General features: G+C 34.4%; 1 protein-coding gene across 1 annotated transcript in view; it reads left to right on the plus strand.

Moving 5' to 3' along the window:
* The window catches only part of LOC110641940 (uncharacterized), an 86605-nt gene extending 69524 nt beyond the window's left edge, over nucleotides 1-17081 (plus strand). Inside the window, exons 43-64 of the mRNA XM_058141165.1 lie at nucleotides 402-593; nucleotides 2632-2674; nucleotides 3203-3327; nucleotides 3452-3895; nucleotides 4845-5612; nucleotides 5721-5794; nucleotides 5897-6248; nucleotides 6335-6433; nucleotides 6507-6662; nucleotides 7440-7621; nucleotides 7702-8217; nucleotides 8495-8672; nucleotides 8765-8901; nucleotides 10196-10322; nucleotides 11712-11933; nucleotides 12013-12372; nucleotides 13623-13781; nucleotides 13918-14202; nucleotides 14340-14552; nucleotides 14662-14714; nucleotides 16219-16327; nucleotides 16449-17081. Coding sequence (XP_057997148.1) covers nucleotides 402-593; nucleotides 2632-2674; nucleotides 3203-3327; nucleotides 3452-3895; nucleotides 4845-5612; nucleotides 5721-5794; nucleotides 5897-6248; nucleotides 6335-6433; nucleotides 6507-6662; nucleotides 7440-7621; nucleotides 7702-8217; nucleotides 8495-8672; nucleotides 8765-8901; nucleotides 10196-10322; nucleotides 11712-11933; nucleotides 12013-12372; nucleotides 13623-13781; nucleotides 13918-14202; nucleotides 14340-14552; nucleotides 14662-14714; nucleotides 16219-16327; nucleotides 16449-16784 — 5130 coding nt within the window. The 3' untranslated portion in view covers nucleotides 16785-17081. The remainder of the gene's footprint in view (nucleotides 1-401; nucleotides 594-2631; nucleotides 2675-3202; nucleotides 3328-3451; nucleotides 3896-4844; nucleotides 5613-5720; nucleotides 5795-5896; nucleotides 6249-6334; nucleotides 6434-6506; nucleotides 6663-7439; nucleotides 7622-7701; nucleotides 8218-8494; nucleotides 8673-8764; nucleotides 8902-10195; nucleotides 10323-11711; nucleotides 11934-12012; nucleotides 12373-13622; nucleotides 13782-13917; nucleotides 14203-14339; nucleotides 14553-14661; nucleotides 14715-16218; nucleotides 16328-16448) is intronic.
* Nucleotides 17082-18206: the final 1125 nt, after the last annotated feature.

Here is an 18206-nt window from a genome sequence, read left to right on the forward strand (position 1 = left end):
GGGGAAGTAGTAAGGATTGGAAGGCTAGAGATCTTTTTGAAGATGTAGCTCTATATTGAGTTGACTGGAGAAGATGGGTCAGTTTATCTAATTCCAAGTATCTTAACTAGTTTGGAATTAAGGTGGGGTTGAGTTGAGTTGTGTGAAATGCAAATTTTGCATTTGATTATCATGAGCATTAGTGTTTGTCATTTAATTTTTTTTTTTATATCTGTACATATATGTGTATATAGTTTTTTTTATTTTGAGATATGCGTTATAGTTATTTAGTTGTTTCATTTTTTGAATTTGTACCTACTCCTTGTATGTATATCTGATGATATGGCTGTCTGTTCTCATATCCCTTATGTTTTGAGAATGCTAATGCTTATTTCAGTCATATGTTTATAATTGTGATGTAGTTCCCAAGAGTTGGCGGGTTGACTTCCAATTTCTACACTGTAGCAATGCGTCTTACTCCAAACCAAGGTCTGGATAGTGAATCAGCATTTCATCAACAAAGTGCACGAACAAGTGGAAGCATATCAAACTTGTCTTCTGAGGTCGAATTGGTCAACTGGAGTGAAATATTTTTCTTTAAAGTTGACTGCCAGGTATGAAAGAAAATTATGTTTTTATCAAATGCTAGTGTGTTAGATTTCTCTTCTCTTTCCCTCTATCTACTGTTGAAATCTGATGCGCTGCTTCAGGGAATTATTACTGTATGTCTGTACCTTTGAACTCCTTTATCCACTTCCCTTGCCTTCTTGTACAAGTCTGATGATGAGAACATTGAACTTTTTCATCCACTATCCTTTGCTACCTTTTCTTCATCCAACTTTTTTATATAGGAGAACATTTAACTCCAGTTCACACTATTTTAAGTATGACGTTTAACATGCACTTATCCGTTCTTGGCAATTTTAATTCCATGTTATTGTATTCCTTTAGGGAGGAGGAAGGAGGAGAAAGGGGTAGGGGTTGGGTTGGGGTGGGGGTGGGGGTGGGGAGGGGAGCGGGGCGGGGTGGGTGAGGTGTTAAATTAGGCTCAGTAAGGATTAATGCAGATTAATTGGATTTGCATCCAGAAAATCTTGTTCGGCAATATCACTGCCTAGGGGCACTTTCTTTTTATCAACCATTGGTAATGTTTTTGTTCCTATCATTGCCTTTTAATCTTGCCCATCTTCATTGCTTTAAATTAAATAAAGAAGCTTGTTCATGAGGTAGACAAATCTCTTGATTTGTTTCAAAAGAAAAATACATATTTATATACAAATCAAGCTAATCTAATTAGGAAGCTAATATCTATCCCTAAAATTAAGTATTTAATTCCTATACAACTTCCTATTCTACAACAAAGCTTAATTCCTACTGTTACAGTCTTGGTTGTTCATATGCAGATTATCCTGGTATTCTTGCTATTGGTATCTCTTAACTGCATTAAGTTTTTTTATACATTTTATTACTTTTGCAGATTTTGTTAATTTTATATTTAATCCACTGTCATTATTAGAACAAATTATCTAATTAATTGACCTTGGAGTTATAAAAGCATAGTTGGCCTTATATATTTTAATCTTTGTTGCTATTGTACTATGTCAATCTCCTTAATCTCTCTCTTTGGTGACGGTCAATGGTAAGTGTTAAATTTGGAAAGAGTGTTGGGCAAATTACATATTAATTCATTTTAATCTTGGCTTATATAAGTGATTGAGTTATTTTACACATCAAAATGATTAGCCAATTCAACATTGCAATCCAACCACTTATATTTACCCTTTTATTCTTATGTACTCCTGATGTGGGACTTAAGATTCCCAACACTCCCCCCTCAAGTGCAACCACATGGTTGTCACTCGACAATTATGTAATATTAACCTAATACGGACCCAATTATATAGCCTTATGAGTAGCTGAAACTCACAACTCAGTCTGAGCTCTGATACCATGTTAAATTTGGAGAAAGTACTGGGCAAATTACATATTAATTTATTTAATCTAGGCTTATGTAAGTGATTGAGTTACTTTACACATTAAAATGATTAGCCAATTCAATGTTGCAACCCAACCATTTATATTTACCCTTTCATTCTTGTTTACTCCCAATGTGGGACTTAAGATTCCCAACAGTAAGTCAGACTTAAGATTCCCAACAGTAAGTCAGAACTCGGGATCAATCATTTTCATTGTATCCTCAATTCTTCTTTTATTGTTACTTTCTGAATGGCTATCAGGAAGCTTCTTTCTATGGTTCTAATTTGATAAGCTTGATATATGGTTCTGTTGATATCCAATTGCATATTGTTTATGTTGAGTTGGAGGTCACCGCAAATATGTCTAGTCCTGTAATTGATTCTTTGTGTTTTAAAGAAAATCTTTCAAGGTTTTCTGTTTCTTCATCTAATATCTGAATCTGACATATTATGTATCAGTCTCTTCTGCATTTGCACACTTTTTAAAAAAAAAAAAAATTCAAAATGAACATTGATTTGATATCCTGAAAATTCATAAGAACATTTTCCCTCCTTTGTTTTGTTTGAGACTAGCAGCAACATGTTATTTTTGTGTGGGAAACAGCATATCTTTATATGTATATGTATTGCCCATATGCTTTGTTTTTGGTACTTCCTAATTTTCAAAATGTTGCAGGATAATTACTTGTTGGAGCTTATTGTGACTGATATTGGAAAAGGTATTTGTTTGTTTTTTTTTTTCGTTTTCATGGTAGTTAGCAATATAATTTCACAGAGGTCATTGCTTGGTACAATGGTAAAAGTTTGAGTTGCAAAGAAAAAGGGTCTGAATTCTATGTTTGAGAGTAGCTAGTTCATCCAAAAATGTTGAAGGGAATTGTCTAAAAGTTTTCTCTTCCATGACCTACTTTTGGTGGGACCATATCTGGGTTGGTGATATATTTTGAAGGAACTGTTGCCTGGTGCAATAACAAAAGGCTTTGCAAGCATGAAGGTTCAATTTAAGCTCGAGTTTTAAGATAGCCTCTTCAAGCATAGATACTACAAGGAAAGGAACATGCTTAAATTCTCCCTCCTAGGTCCTAGCACGTAACTTAAAGGGACATTACTGGGTTAGCTAATGGTGTTTCTTCCCTAGTTTTCTGCGAAAACTATCAAATATGTATTAGGTGGAATTTGTAATAGAGATATTGTAAATTAGCATACATTAGACTTCTTGATTGTTGATTTCATTTTTGGTTCCACAGGTGATCCAATTGGATTTTTCTCAGCTCCTTTGAATCAGATTGCAGCAAATATCCAAGAAAATCTAAATCAGTGTGACTATCTGAATTACTTGACCTGGATAGACTTATCCCCTGCAAAATATCTGGTAATGGTATCTTTCTACATCAGTCTGATGATGTTGCAGCTACTATTTTACTTATGTTTCTTGTGAATATGTGTTGTAGTGTCCTGCAGCAAACATAATTGTAATCTTAGTTATTTGCATGCAGACTGCAAATCTAGGAGATAAACATAAGTCATCTGGGAGAATAAGATGTGCGGTACTCTTGTCACCTGGATCTGACATCGAGGACAGAAATGATGTTCCCAATAATGACAGAAAATCTGGATTTATTCAGATCAGTCCTAGCATGCAAGGGCCTTGGACATCTGTGAGGCTAAACTATGCTGCTCCTGCTGCATGTTGGCGACTAGGCAATGATGTTGTTGCCAGTGAAGTCAGTGTGCAGGATGGCAATAGATATGTAAACATAAGGTCTCTGGTTACAGTATGTAATAATACAGATTTTATACTTGATTTGCACCTTGTATCCAATGATGCCAGTAAACCTGAGGAATTACAAAGTAGTGATAGAGCTGAAACAGATGAGTTCTTTGAAACTGAAATCTACAACCCAACAGTTGGATGGGTCAGCTACTCAGATTACTCACAGGTGAGTGATATAAATAAATATATATATATATATATATATATATATATATATATATATATATATACTTTGTTGGTACTGTTCCAAAATTGACAATATTGATCCCTGTCTGCGGATGAATATATGCTGTAGTCTTTGATTATGAAGTGGTGAATTTTTCATTGAACTTTAATCCCCAACATTTCAATGAAGTTACTTTGGCCGCTAAAATTTTAATATTTAATTGCATTTTAGCCCCTCAAAATCTTGCATGTTTCATTGATGGATGAATAGGGGCTAGAAGTACTAATTTTCAAACAGTGGTGACCTAAGTGTCTTTGATGGTTTTTTAGCATGCATGAGCTTCAAAACATCCCTCCCTCCCAAAAACATACACACTAAGAAAAGGGGAAAGGAAGGAAATTAAAAAAATATATGTACAGTGATATGAAATCAATCCAGAGAGAAGATTGAACTGCTAAATGTTTCTGATATAAAATTTTAGTATTGGATAGTTAATTGAGATAATATTCTGATTTTTATTTAGTTGTCGCTTGATGCCTCTATAAAGCCATCCTATCATGTTGAATGACAAGTAAAGATACAATTCCAGAAGCCACTGAAGCTCAAGCCCACAGAGGATCAAGTGGAATTTCCACTCTTCTATGATTACCTTGAATCATTGGTCTTTATTACTAATACTCAGTGACTCCTTTACTTTGTAATTTATTGTCTTTCTATCATCTGTCAGTTCGTTGTGACAGTTGCTTATCACCAAGCCATTGTCCTTTCTGTTCACCATTGTGATTCAAAAACTCACAAATGCATCAATGTTGAATTTCACCTGCTTTGGAATTGAAGCGCTCACTGAAATCCTTAGAGATTTTGAGACTTTCAATTTTTTCATATTTAAAAATGGTCTAGTGACTGATATTTGTTTGATATCTTGTTTCTAACATCTGTCAATCATCAGGCTACTTTTGGAGTTCAGTTACCATCAGGATGGGAATGGATTGATGATTGGCATTTAGATAAATCATCTGTCAATCCTGAGGGTTGGGTTTATTCTCCAGATGTTGAAAGCCTAAAGTGGCCTGAGTCATTTGATCCTCTAATGTTTGTGAATCATGCAAGGCAAAGGAGATGGATCAGGAATAGGAGGCAATTTTCAGGGGGAGTAAAGCAGGAGATATCTGTTGGATCATTGAAACCTGGAGACACTGTACCTCTTCCTTTATCAGGCTTGACACAATCTGGAATGTATGTCATGCAGTTAAGACCTTCAAGTGTTAATGCTCATGATGAATATTCATGGAGTTCTGTGGTGGATAAGCCTGGTCAAACTGTGCAATATGGCAAGCTCAGAGGTTCTGAAATATGTGTATCAACTCTTACAGAGTCTGATGAACTTTTATACTGCACCCCAATAACTGGCACGTCTTCAAATGGTTCTCACAGATTGTGGTTTTGTGTAAGCATACAAGCCACAGAGATTGCAAAAGACATTCATTCTGATCCTATTCAGGACTGGACTCTTGTGGTCAAATCCCCATTATCTATCAGCAATTATCTTCCCTTTGCCACTGAATACTCTATTCTTGAAATGCAAGGAAGTGGTCATTTTGTTGCATGTGCTAGGGGAATATTTGCTCCAGGAAAAACTGTGAAGATTCACACAGCTGACATAGGAAAGCCTCTATTCTTTTCTCTTCTTCCACAGAGAGGGTGGCTGCCAATACAGGTAAGATTTCAGAAGTAATCTGGTCTTGTCCATTTATGTTTATAACACTATATGTTGGCATTAAATGCTAGTTATTTTATCTGCTTCTAAATTCTCATTTCATTTCAGGATGCTGTTCTTATATCTCATCCTAGTGGACTTCCATCTAAAACAATAAGCTTAAGGAGTTCAGTTTCTGGAAGGTTTCTGATACACGTGACATGCAATTTTTATTTTCAAAGTTTTGTCAATCGAAGTGCATATCTTTCGTAGTCTAACGTGCTTCTCAATCATTGATTTTGTAGGATTGTTCAACTCATTCTTGAACAAAATTATGATGAGGAACAACCACTGCTGGAAAAAGTCATTAGAGTCTACGCCCCTTATTGGTTTTCAACTGCCAAATGCCCTCCACTTACATATAGGCTTGTAGATCTGGCACGGAAAAAACATGCATGGAAAATAGCTCTTCCATTTGAGTCCAAAAAGAGCAATGAAGTAATTCTGGGGGAAATAACTGAAGAGGAAATATATGAAGGTTGTACAATTGCTTCAGCTTTGAACTTCAAATTTTTGGGCTTTTCAGTAGCAATTGCTCAAACTGGCGAGGATCAGTACTTTGGGCCCGTTACAGATCTTTCTCCACTCGGTGACATGGTAGATGTCATTATAATTATTTATCAAGCCATCATTCTAATTAAAGAGGATATCCTTGTTAAATTCTCTGGGCCTTTTGTTGTCAGGATGGATCATTGGACCTTTATGCTTATGATGCCGATGGTAACTGCATAAGGCTTTTTATTTCCACAAAGCCGTGTCCATACCAATCTGTCCCTACAAAGGTAGTATTAGGATTTAAATACTTCTAAAGATCTTCCAAGCTGTGAAGTGTTTACCTCAGTATTCTTTTATTAGGTAATTTCTGTGCGGCCATTCATGACCTTTACAAACAGACTTGGCCAAGATATATTTATCAAGTTGAACACTGAAGATGAACCAAAGGTTCTCCATGCATTTGATTCAAGAATCTCCTTTGTACATCACAGAACAGTTGGAGCCGATAAACTCCAGGTTAGTGGACTGAATGCATCTACATTATTGTCAATGTCAACCATGTTTGTTTGATCACTCTTCCTGATAATCTTACCTTTTCAATTCTCCATTTTGCGTCCATTGAATTTTATCCTTCCAACCATTTTTTGAGGATTTGACCAAAATTGTGAATTTGTTAACTTTGGTTTTTTGGAGCTTCATGAAAGAATCTTGCTTTTGGAGAACCTAAGTTCATTTGAATTGGTGTGAGAAAGTGGTTGAAGGACAAAGACAAATATAGTCAAAACAATGAGGAAATTTCGTAGTGTTATTATCCATACTTTCAACATAATAAATCATTATCATGCATTGGCAAAACAATTCCAAACTCCAGTATGTCTAACCATTTGAAATATTATTGTGTCTGCACTTTGCAATCCTAGGGTTAATATGGTTGTCAAATGAAATTTCAGGTGTTCCTTAACGAAAAATATATTAACAAAAAAAATGAAATAAACCAGGGTTAGTATTGTGTAGGGGCCAAATTCAAGAGTAGTTGACATCATAATGTATATTTATGGCTATGTAATCCCTTTCATATCTATATTTTGATCCAATTTTATTTTTGAAAACATGCTGCAAGGCTTATTTGACACTAATAATTTAGGTTTCTTTCCAACCTAGAGTGGACGATTTGCAAACCAAGTATCATGAATTTAAAAATTTTATTAATTACTGTGCAGTGGGTATAGTGCATTTAACACTTTACCTTTTTGCTCAAGTTACATTTATTTTATTTTTTTTCTAATGTTTCAGGTTTGTTTAGAAGATACAGAATGGTCGTACCCTGTTCAAATTACAAAAGAGGACACCTTCTTTCTTGTTTTGAGGAGATCAAATGGTACACAAAAAATTTTGAGGACGGAAGTACGGGGATATGAAGAAGGATCACGCTTTATAGTTGTATTCCGCTTTGGGTCAACTGATGGTCCTGTCAGGTACTTCAATTGCACATCTATAATAGCAGTATGTACTTCACCTTTGCATAGTGACTAACCTGCCAATCTTTTGTAAAAAGGATTGAGAACAGAACAAGTAGCAAGACAATAAGCATTCGCCAATCAGGATTTGGTGAAGATGCATGGTTTGTATTGGAACCTCTGTCGACAACAAATTTTTCGTGGGAAGATCCATATGGCCAAAAATTCATTGATGCCAAGATAGATAGTGATGGTAAAATTGATGCTTGGAAATTTGATTTGGAAAGGACTGGGATATCTTCTGCAGAGGATGGTGAAACAAGATTGCAATTATATGTCACGGAAATGGGAGATATCAAGGTTGCTAGGTTTACAGTTAACAGGGGTTTGATTTCACATGGGGAAAGCACATCTATGACAGCCGCTGGTTATTGGGGGGATTCTCACAGGCAGAATGAGATGCTGAATGACACCACACCTTTAGAGCTCATAGTTGAGCTGGGAGTGGTTGGGATTTCTGTTGTGGATCACAGACCAAAAGAGCTCTGTTACTTGTACTTGGAAAGGGTTTTTTTATCATACTCGACTGGCTATGATGGTGGGACAACAAGCAGGTCTGGCTCTTGTGTTCAAATAGTTTTATGGCATCATTTAACATAGAGAGCTATATTTATGTCAATCCTTTGAAACAATGGTCCAGGAAAAAATATAGAAAAATTTCAACATTGAAACCATCTGCCTTATCTTCATAATCACAATATATTATCTTTCTTGCAAAATATATTCTAATGAAGCAAAAACGTCTGGCCATATACTCCATCTTTACCTGCCATTGTCTTATTTATTGAAAATGATGGTTCAGGAGTTGAGTGTTTGCTTTTGTTGTGCCAGATTCAAGGTCATACTTGGTTATTTGCAGCTTGACAATCAGCTTCCTTTAACCTTGATGCCAGTGCTGTTGGCACCTGAGCAGACCACAGATATACATCACCCAGTTTTTAAGATGACTATTACTAAACACAACGAGAACACTGATGGCATCCAAGTCTACCCATATGTATACATACGGGTAATGCTCATTAGTACATTACTTGAGATTTCTATTGTTGTGCTTACACAACACATGCATGACCTTGGGGAAATCTATTTATGACATTGTAGGTTACTGAAAAGGTTTGGAGGCTTAATATCCATGAACCTATTATCTGGGCATTTGTGGATTTCTACAACAAACTCCAGCTTGATCGTGTCCCCCAGAGTTCTACTGTAACTCAGGTTGATCCTGAGATACGTATAGAGTAAGATTCTCATTTTCTAATGCATATATGATTATAAATTATAATTACATCTGTGGAGCAAAATTGATTCTGTTATGCTTTATGGCATAAAATTGTGGTCAAATGTTGCCTAGGAATCTGTCTTGCCTAGGTGCAACATTCAACTTTTGTATCTTCACCTTCTTGATTACTGTTGCATTTCGTAAAGTGTTGGCATGTCCAGGCTTGCGTTGATGCTAGATATATACCATTTATATGTACTTCACATTAGGGTTGAGAAATGATTCTTTGGTAGGAAAATTAGGGGGAAGCATTAATGGTTTTTTACGTGATTTGACTTACAGTTTCCTGATTTAGTAATTAAGTCCCCTTCTCTTCCTGTCTCCATCTCTCATGCAAACAAGATGTGTATTTATTCTTTTGGCAAACCAGTGGAAAATTACAGGTTATTTTAGCATCCATTGGATTATCCATGTGACCAACTTTCACACCGATGGCTCTAGAATCTGACTACTAAGGGTTCCATCTGTTCTTATTGTTTGTTTGTGTTCAACATGATTTGTATTCTATTATGGTCTCTATTACCTTAATTTCAGATTATAGCTATATATTTCTTAGTTGTTGCTCTGTTTGCACTTGTTATTTCACCTCATTTTAATTGAATTGATGAATGCACCCAACTCATCAAGTCCTTATTAGGAGCACTGTTTCCTTTGATTTAATATTCAATTTAACTGTTTTGACAAATTTCATGATGGAAAGATAAGTGATTTTGAAGGGAAGATGTCATCCTCATGTTTCCTTTGTTAGACTAGTTTTGCTGCAAGGAGTTCATTTATTTCCCAATTTATGTGTCTTTGGTTATGAAAGAAAAGAATTCTTCTTCCCTCTAGACATTGTAGAGGTATTGATGCAGTATTGGAAGACTTGACTTCGAAATTATATTCATTATAGAATTATGAAGTTTAGAGTTCTATTATTTAGGTATTCTATTTTTTTCTAGTTTGAATTTGTTGAGTATTCCTAATTTGTTTAGGTTTATTATTGCTAATTAGTTGCTAATATGACTAGTTGATAAATAGTAATACATGTTTCTAGGTACTTTATTAGGAGAGATTATTATGATATTGTTATTGAGAATTAATAAGATTTGAGAATTTGTCTCTTCTTTTGAGAATTTGTCTCTAGAGAATGTGTTTCTCTACCCTTTAAGAATTTGTTTTTCACTTCCTAATTCCCCATAACTCTACTGATTCTACATCAGATATTTTTTGGAATTGGAATTTGCAGATAAATTTCCTCCTTGTCTTTCCAGGTTAATAGATGTTTCAGAAATAAGGCTGAAGGTGTCCTTAGAGACAGCGCCAGCTCAGAGACCTCATGGGGTTCTAGGTGTGTGGAGTCCCATTCTGTCTGCTGTTGGAAATGCATTTAAAATTCAGGTGAGCTCAGTTACTTATATTTATAAGTAACAGACTGGAAAATAAGGACACTTCCTACATATGGTTCACCTTTTTAAGTGTTACAATTCCTACTAATTTGATAACTACTAAAATTCTCCACGTGAGATGTTATCCTAAATAATTGCATTGTTGCTAGCACAACTAGTTCCTGAACCTCTTTGGATGAAGTGTGCTTGTGTTTTTGGGTGGCAGGTTTGCCATAGATGCTTTGCGAATTAACTTGAGTAAAAAATATAAACTGTTTATTATATTAGGTACATTTTTAAAGGCAATTGAAAATATAATTGACTATTTGCAAACTTGATTCCCAAATAGTCTTTCTATAGAAAATGTGATTTTCTATTTTGAAAACCCACTTGTTAATGACTTTAGACACCAATGATATAAACTAATCCTCTTGTTCATTACCACTCTCAATAAATTGGTCAGATTTGTTATAAATGTTAAAATATGTGGCCACAAATGATAAGATTAAAAGAATTGGACAACTTGAGAAATCACCTGTATTTTTTTTTTTCCTTTTTTTAATCATTCAGGCTTTGTAATTTTGGTATTTTCATATTTTAAGAAATCTCCTATGTCCAGGAGGTTGCATACTATTTTTCATATGCTTGTGTAAATAATAATAAAAAAGATCCTCTCATTCATAAAATGTGCTTTAACCATTTCTGCAATAGAGCAATATTTTGGACATCAAATTGTCAATTTCTAAACTCCAATGGATCTTAGCATACGGCAAATGATAGATTCCTTGAAGTTGATTCGAGTATTAGTTAGTAAGTAAGCTTATTATGAAATAATGGGTTAGAGTACTGAGGTTTATTACTAAATATGCTTCTGAAGTCAGTTTCAATAGTAATTTGGAAAAAGACTAGAAGAGAGACAGGGTATGGACACCAAGTGAGCAGGTTGAGGTAGGGTAGAATTTTGAGTTATTTTCTCTCTTTCTCCATCTCTCTCTTCTTTCATTTGAATGTTATTTTAGCTTTTTAATAGTGATTACTTTTAGAGACAAGTAAGACAAAAATCCAAATTACTTGAATTCTTTTCGCATATCCTGCTTTGATGTTTTTGGTATTGTTGATCCCATGTCTTTGGTACACAAGAAAACAGTGTAAGCACAGTTGGTGTATGACGCTTTGTTGCACTTTGTTTGATTTCAACAACTAAAAGTTTATTTAACACCTTGTTTGCTGTTTTCACAGCATGCTCTGCGAACTTTATTTATTTTTTTACCCAAATATCATTCTAAAAATATGTTAAATAAACTTAAAGGTTTCTTGTCTTAATGGTTGCAACCTTTTTCGTCCTTTGCAAAAACTGAACTTGTCTGATATGAGATGTGATATTTTTGTATCTCTAATTTAGGTGCATCTGAGGAGGGTGATGCATAGAGACAGATTCATGCGAAAGAGTTCCATTATGCCTGCTATTGGAAACCGCATTTGGAGAGATCTGATTCATAATCCTCTACATCTGATATTTTCTGTAGATGTGCTTGGTATGACAAGTTCAACGTTGGCCTCTCTTAGTAAAGGGTTCGCTGAACTTTCAACAGATGGACAGTTTCTACAATTGCGCTCTAAGCAGGTAATTTCATTAAGTTTCTTTATTCAGAGATGTTATTTGTACAGACCAAGTTATAAACAAAAGTTTGACATGAGAGCAGGTGGGATCAAGGAGAATCACTGGGGTAGGTGATGGAATTATTCAAGGAACAGAAGCTCTGGCACAAGGTGTTGCCTTTGGGGTATCTGGAGTTCTGACAAAGCCAGTGGAGAGTGCTAGACAAAATGGTCTCTTAGGACTTGCTCATGGGCTTGGGTGTGGATTCTTAGGAATTATTGTACAACCAGTCAGTGGCGCATTAGATTTTTTCTCTCTGACAGTTGATGGAATTGGTGCTAGTTGCTCCAACTGCATAGAAGTTCTCAATAACAAGACCACTTTCCAGAGAATTAGAAACCCTCGGGCTATTCGTGCTGATTGTATTCTGCGGGAGTATAGTGAGAAAGAAGCTGTTGGCCAGGTATGGTTGCTATTGCTTTTAAATATAAGTGTGCTGCTTTGGAGCATGAAAACATTACATTACTATTAATAAATGCTTGAGTTGAACAAAACAAACACACCTAAGGCTATTGTTAATATTGAAATGTTTAGGTTTGGGTGTTTTTACTTCCATAGATATTTGGCAAGTTTCTACTGATTTAACATTGTCTGAAATAGGCCTAGCCACCAGTCTGGGCTGGTTCTGGTTCATGGAACCGAGGGCTTGGGACCGAACCATAGCCGCAAGGTCCCTCTGGATCTGGTTTGGGCCAATTAAATGGCTGAGGTTTTTTTTTTTATTTTATTTTTTTTGAGACAAAATGCTGGTTTGAATCGGGGATTGAACTCCGGCTCAGTTCTGGTTCAGACTCATGGAGCTCTGGTCCTGGTTAGACTGGTCTGCATTTCCTCGTGTCCACTCCCGAAACGCGTTTCCGATTCCCTGAAATTGCGGAAATGGCCTGGAAACGCCATGCCAGCGTGTCTTCACGTTTCTGGCACAGGGAAATGCCACCCCGTACCGTTTCCCTGCATCATAGGTGAAATATTAGAACCCATTCTCTCTCTGTATCTAGATAGATCAAAAAGAGGTGAAAAATTCTCTCTCTCTCTCTCTCTCTCTCTCTCTCTCTCTCTCTATATATATATATATATATATATATATATGTGTGTGTGTGTGTGTGTGTGTGTGATTGAGAGTTGCACTATTGTAACTGGTCAATTATTGTCAGTGTCAGAAATTCGGAGAGAGAATATAATTCTTTCGCTCACATCAATGGTCTTGAAGTCCAGGAATGTTTGCCAAGAAAAAAACAAGTCCAGGAATGACCATGCTCAGAACTTGAAACTGTTAGGTTGTATGTGTTTCTGGTTTTCTACTTGTTGCATAGGATTTTTTTGGCAAGTCTCAACTGAATCAGCATATCTTCAATTGAAATATTTGAATCTACATGTTCTTACCTCTATACTTATAGCCTTAAAGAAAAAGTAATAAATATGTGATTTAGAGAAAATATGACTATTATCGTGACCAATAAATTACATGGGATAATGCAACTCTTTCCTGCTATTAATGGTCTTAACTGGATGAAGTGTTTTTGAATGTGGTTAGAACCTAAAATTGCATGCCTACAACCTAGATTGAAGTACTCTTAGTTGAATTATTTTTTGACAAGGAAAATTTTAATGCAGTTCTGATATATTTCTTAATTTTCTTCTGTTGGTTTGCAGATGATTCTCTGTCTTGCAGAAGCAAGTCGACATTTTGGCTGTGCTGAAATATTCAAGGAGCCCTCAAAATTTGCATGGTCTGATTATTTCGAAGAATTTTTTGTTGTGCCTTACCAAAGGATTGTTTTAGTCAGCAACAAACGAGTCATGCTACTGCAGGTTAATAAAAGAGACTATCCTCACACATATCAAACAATTTGTGAATAGATTTTTTGAGTTATCCTAATGTTTTTTTTTTTTTTCTCCTTCCTGGATATCATCCTATAACGAATTTTCTTTATTCTCTGCTATCTAGTGCCCAGCTCTAGATACGATGGACAAGAAACCTTCAAAGATCATGTGGGATGTGCCGTGGGAAGAACTCATGGCCCTGGAACTGGCAAAAGCAGGCTGCCGCCAACCTTCTCACTTACTCCTGCATCTCAAGAATTTTAAAAGATCTGAAAATTTTGTTCGAGTCATAAAATGCAATGTTGAGGAAGAATCAGAGGGAAGTGAACCCCAAGCTGTTAGGATTTGTTCTGTAGTGCGTAGGATGTGGAAAGCTTATCAATCTGACATGAAAAGCTTAATTCTAAAGGTAATTGGATGTAAATCTGTATATACTTTTATCTCATATTCAATTTTGATTGGATTGTCTGAATTTATTCAAGTTGAATTGATTTGTCTATGTGATTCAGAAATTTCTGAAAGGTTTGTCCATGTACACTTGCTTAGGTTCCTTCAAGTCAAAGACATGTCTACTTTTCTTGGAGTGAAGCTGATGGAGAGCCACATATCCCAAGTAAAGTGATTATAAAGTCAAGAGAGCTATCTTCATCAAGTAATGCATCTAGTGAAGGGAGATTTGTTGAGCACAGTATCAACTTTTTGAAGATTTGGAGCAGTGAACATGAACCAAAAGGTCGATGCAAATTGTGTAGGAAGCAGGTGATTTGCCATATACCAAGCTTTGTTCTATTTTTGTTTCAATAACTTTGTTAAACTGGGTGGCACATAGCATTGCATCCTAATGTAAAACCTGAAATTTTCTTTTCAGGTTCTTGAGGATGATAGGATATGTAGCATATGGAGACCCATTTGTCCAAACGGGTAATTATTCGTTGTTACTTGCGTGATAAGTTATTGACATAGTCTTAAACTTTTTGGCACTTTAAATTTAACTCTTGGATACACTCTGATGTAGGACACCAACATCCATAGCAAGTTCTCACTTGATTGTTATTTATTTATTTGTTTGTTTGATCCAGGGGCTAGGTTACACAACTGTGAAAATTTTCCCTTCTTTTAACCCATTTCTCTTGGGTGTGAGACTTGGTAGGATTTGTTCATAGTTCTCAGAAGACAAGCCAAGTTTCCTTAATAGAAAATTTAGCTGACACCTGCTTGCTTAATAATTATTTCAACCATATTTTGAAAGCTTGGAATAACATTATAATAGGTTGATGGTTTCTTCAATCTTGAACTTTATGATCTTTTCTGTTGTATCCTATGCTTTTAATTTTATCAATTAAAATTTCAAATCTTGAACTTTATGATCTTTTCAATTGTATCTGATGGGTTTAGGACATGCACAAATGTTGAAATGGAACTAAAATAGTAGGCGAATATTGGGTTGCCAAATCAAGCGATCATATCGGAACAAGGAGGAGGAGGAAGCAATCTAGGCGCTAAATCAAGTGATCCCATTGGCATAAGTTAGGCATAGGCGATCCCATTGGCATAAGGCTGACAACTAAAAGGCCATCATATATTGTGTTTAGGGTTTTGAGCTCATCTTAATTTAAGAGGAGGAGGAGGCTGGTTGTTTCAAGCCCCAAGTTACAAGGCCTACAACTAAAAGCCCATCATATCATTATGTTTAGGGTTTTGTGTTCATCTTAATGTAAAGCCCCAAGTTAGAATTAAAAACCTATCTTAGTATTATTACTTGGCCAACAACTACAACATAATATTTCTTTTATTAATATTAATCTTGTAAAATGTATATATCATAAAAAATTTTAAAAATATGAAAAAATAACAGGAAATTATTTTTTATTTGGTATTTTTAGGCTTAGGGATCATGCTAATTAGTGTATTTCGAGTAACGCGAATCGAATTAATATAATTCATGTACTGTGTTTGGAACTAGCATAACAATCAAGTCTATCCCCCATGTACCTTATATCTAGTTAAGTGGTGTAGTAAATATCCATAACCATACCACGATCCAAGGCATACTGCACAGGTAACTATGTCCCAAATCTGATGGATACAATATAAAAAAATGAAGAACTAATGATATTTGTAGCAGATGGTAGGTTTGATAAGAGAAGATTATTCAAGTTGCCTTCAATCCACCAAAAGAATGATAGATGAGAAGTCATTTCACTGTTTATTTTAAGCTTTTACAATATTTTATTTGGCCACGGTTCATAGAGTCAAGTATCATGAGATTCTAGACAAAATGTCAGTAGTTGTAGCTTATTTTTATGGAAGCTTATCCTATTAGGGTCAGCTTGTGTCTTCTTTGTTCACCAATGTTTATCATGTTTATCAGATGAGGTTTATATGCTTGATTTACTTATGATCTGCAATATATATCTTTCTCCAGGTACATCTCCATTGGGGATATAGCTCGTGTTGGCAGCCATCCTCCAAATGTTGCTGCTCTTTATCGCAACAGTGACAGATTGTTTGCACTTCCTATGGGTTATGACTTGGTAAGAAACCTTCAGTCAATTTATGAAAATACCTTATGGTGCAGAGAAGCCAGTATTAAGGTTGATTGCAAAATATTCATCATAGCATAAAATGGAAGCATAATATTTAAGAGTTATGCAGGTATGGAGAAATTGTAGGGATGACTACAAAACACCAGTGTCAATTTGGCATCCAAGGGCTCCCGAGGGATTCGTGGCTCCTGGGTGTGTTGCTGTGGCTGGTTTTGAGGAACCAGAACCCAATTTGGTACGGTGCGTAGCAGAATCACTGGTTGAGGAAACAGAATTTGAAGAGCAAAAGACATGGTCAGCCCCAGATTCATACCCGTGGGCTTGTCATATTTATCAAGTGAGAAGTGATGCTCTTCACTTTGCTGCTCTAAGGCAAACAAGAGAAGATTCTGACTGGAAGCCAATGAGAGTTGTTGATGATCCCCACTTTCCGGTGCAACCTTAGAAACTCGGTAAGAAATTCCATCTTTTTGGCTGTAATTGGCATTACTGATTATAGATAAAGAGTAGCAAACGAGCAGATGTAAATATACTTGCCAAAATATTTGGGGGCGGTTTTAACGCGGAAATGAAATAGGTTTTTAGTTTTTTTTTCAGGGGCTATACATCCAAAACAGAATGTTACAATCATGTACAGGTTGTCGTGTTTTCATGTAAAAAATGTCTTTTTTTTTCTTTGAGCTGTGTGATAAATTGATAATATTTCATTCATCATTAATCAAAAGAAATTTTTTATTTTTTATTTTTTACTTATTTTTTAATTTTTATTTTTATTTATTTTCATTTTTTTGACCTTTTTAAGAGTTGGAACATTGTTTATGCACCAGTGACTGATGAAGGTAAAAGAGCTTTTATTCATTTGTCTTGTAGCCCAATGACTCTGAATTATTTCCAAAGATAATGCTTATCTGCTTATGAAATTTGATTGGTTCCTTTAGTATGTAAAAATCTATCAGCAAATACAGACGATAAATAAGAATGCAATCAATTAGAGTTGCTGCTGTGGTGGGGGGGGATTTATGCATTGTGATCTTTTCTTTCCCAAAAGCATGACAAACATGTGCAAGTTCTTTTTTAAATATTATTATTATTTACAATATTACCTTAACATTTATAATTTAAATTATTATTTTCTTTTTAAAATTTAACTTTTAAAAATTAAAACTTTTTGTAATTAAATGTAATATTTAAAAATTATTATATTATTTTTTTATAAATTCATATATGTAAAAATATTATTTACCACATGTCACTCTTAATAATAATAATAATTTAAAATAAAAAATTATTTAAAATATGACAATAACGACAATAAAAATAATTATAATTATAATAAAATATTACTGATAGCCATTAATTTAAAGAAAATTGATCATTAATTTGTGATATTAGAATCAACTAACATATATTTTAATTAATTTTAAATTATTTTATATTTTTAATAAATATTTTTATTATATTAATATATTTTCTATTATTTTTATTATGAAATCATTGTTAAAAAAATTTGAGAGGTAAAAAGTGTAATATATATAAAAAGTTCTAAAAATAAAATATAGATATTTAACTTATTTATAATTAATATGTATTATTTTTACGTTAATAATTTAATATTTTTTTTATTTTATTTTCATAAGATTAATTAATACTTATTATTATTATTATCAGTATGGCTAATTTATGGCCACTGAAATAAAATGGCCAAGTAAATAGAAAATATTTTACTATTATAAAAATTAAATTTAAATTTTTTTGTTACCTTTTTTAATTAAATAATATTTAATTATAAAATTAAATTTTTATTTAAATAATTTTCATTTGTTTGTCTATATGTGTGTATCATATGAAATATTTGATACATATCAAC

Source organism: Hevea brasiliensis, chromosome 18 (genome assembly GCF_030052815.1).
Source record: "Hevea brasiliensis isolate MT/VB/25A 57/8 chromosome 18, ASM3005281v1, whole genome shotgun sequence".
NCBI classification, from domain to species: Eukaryota; Viridiplantae; Streptophyta; class Magnoliopsida; order Malpighiales; family Euphorbiaceae; genus Hevea; species Hevea brasiliensis.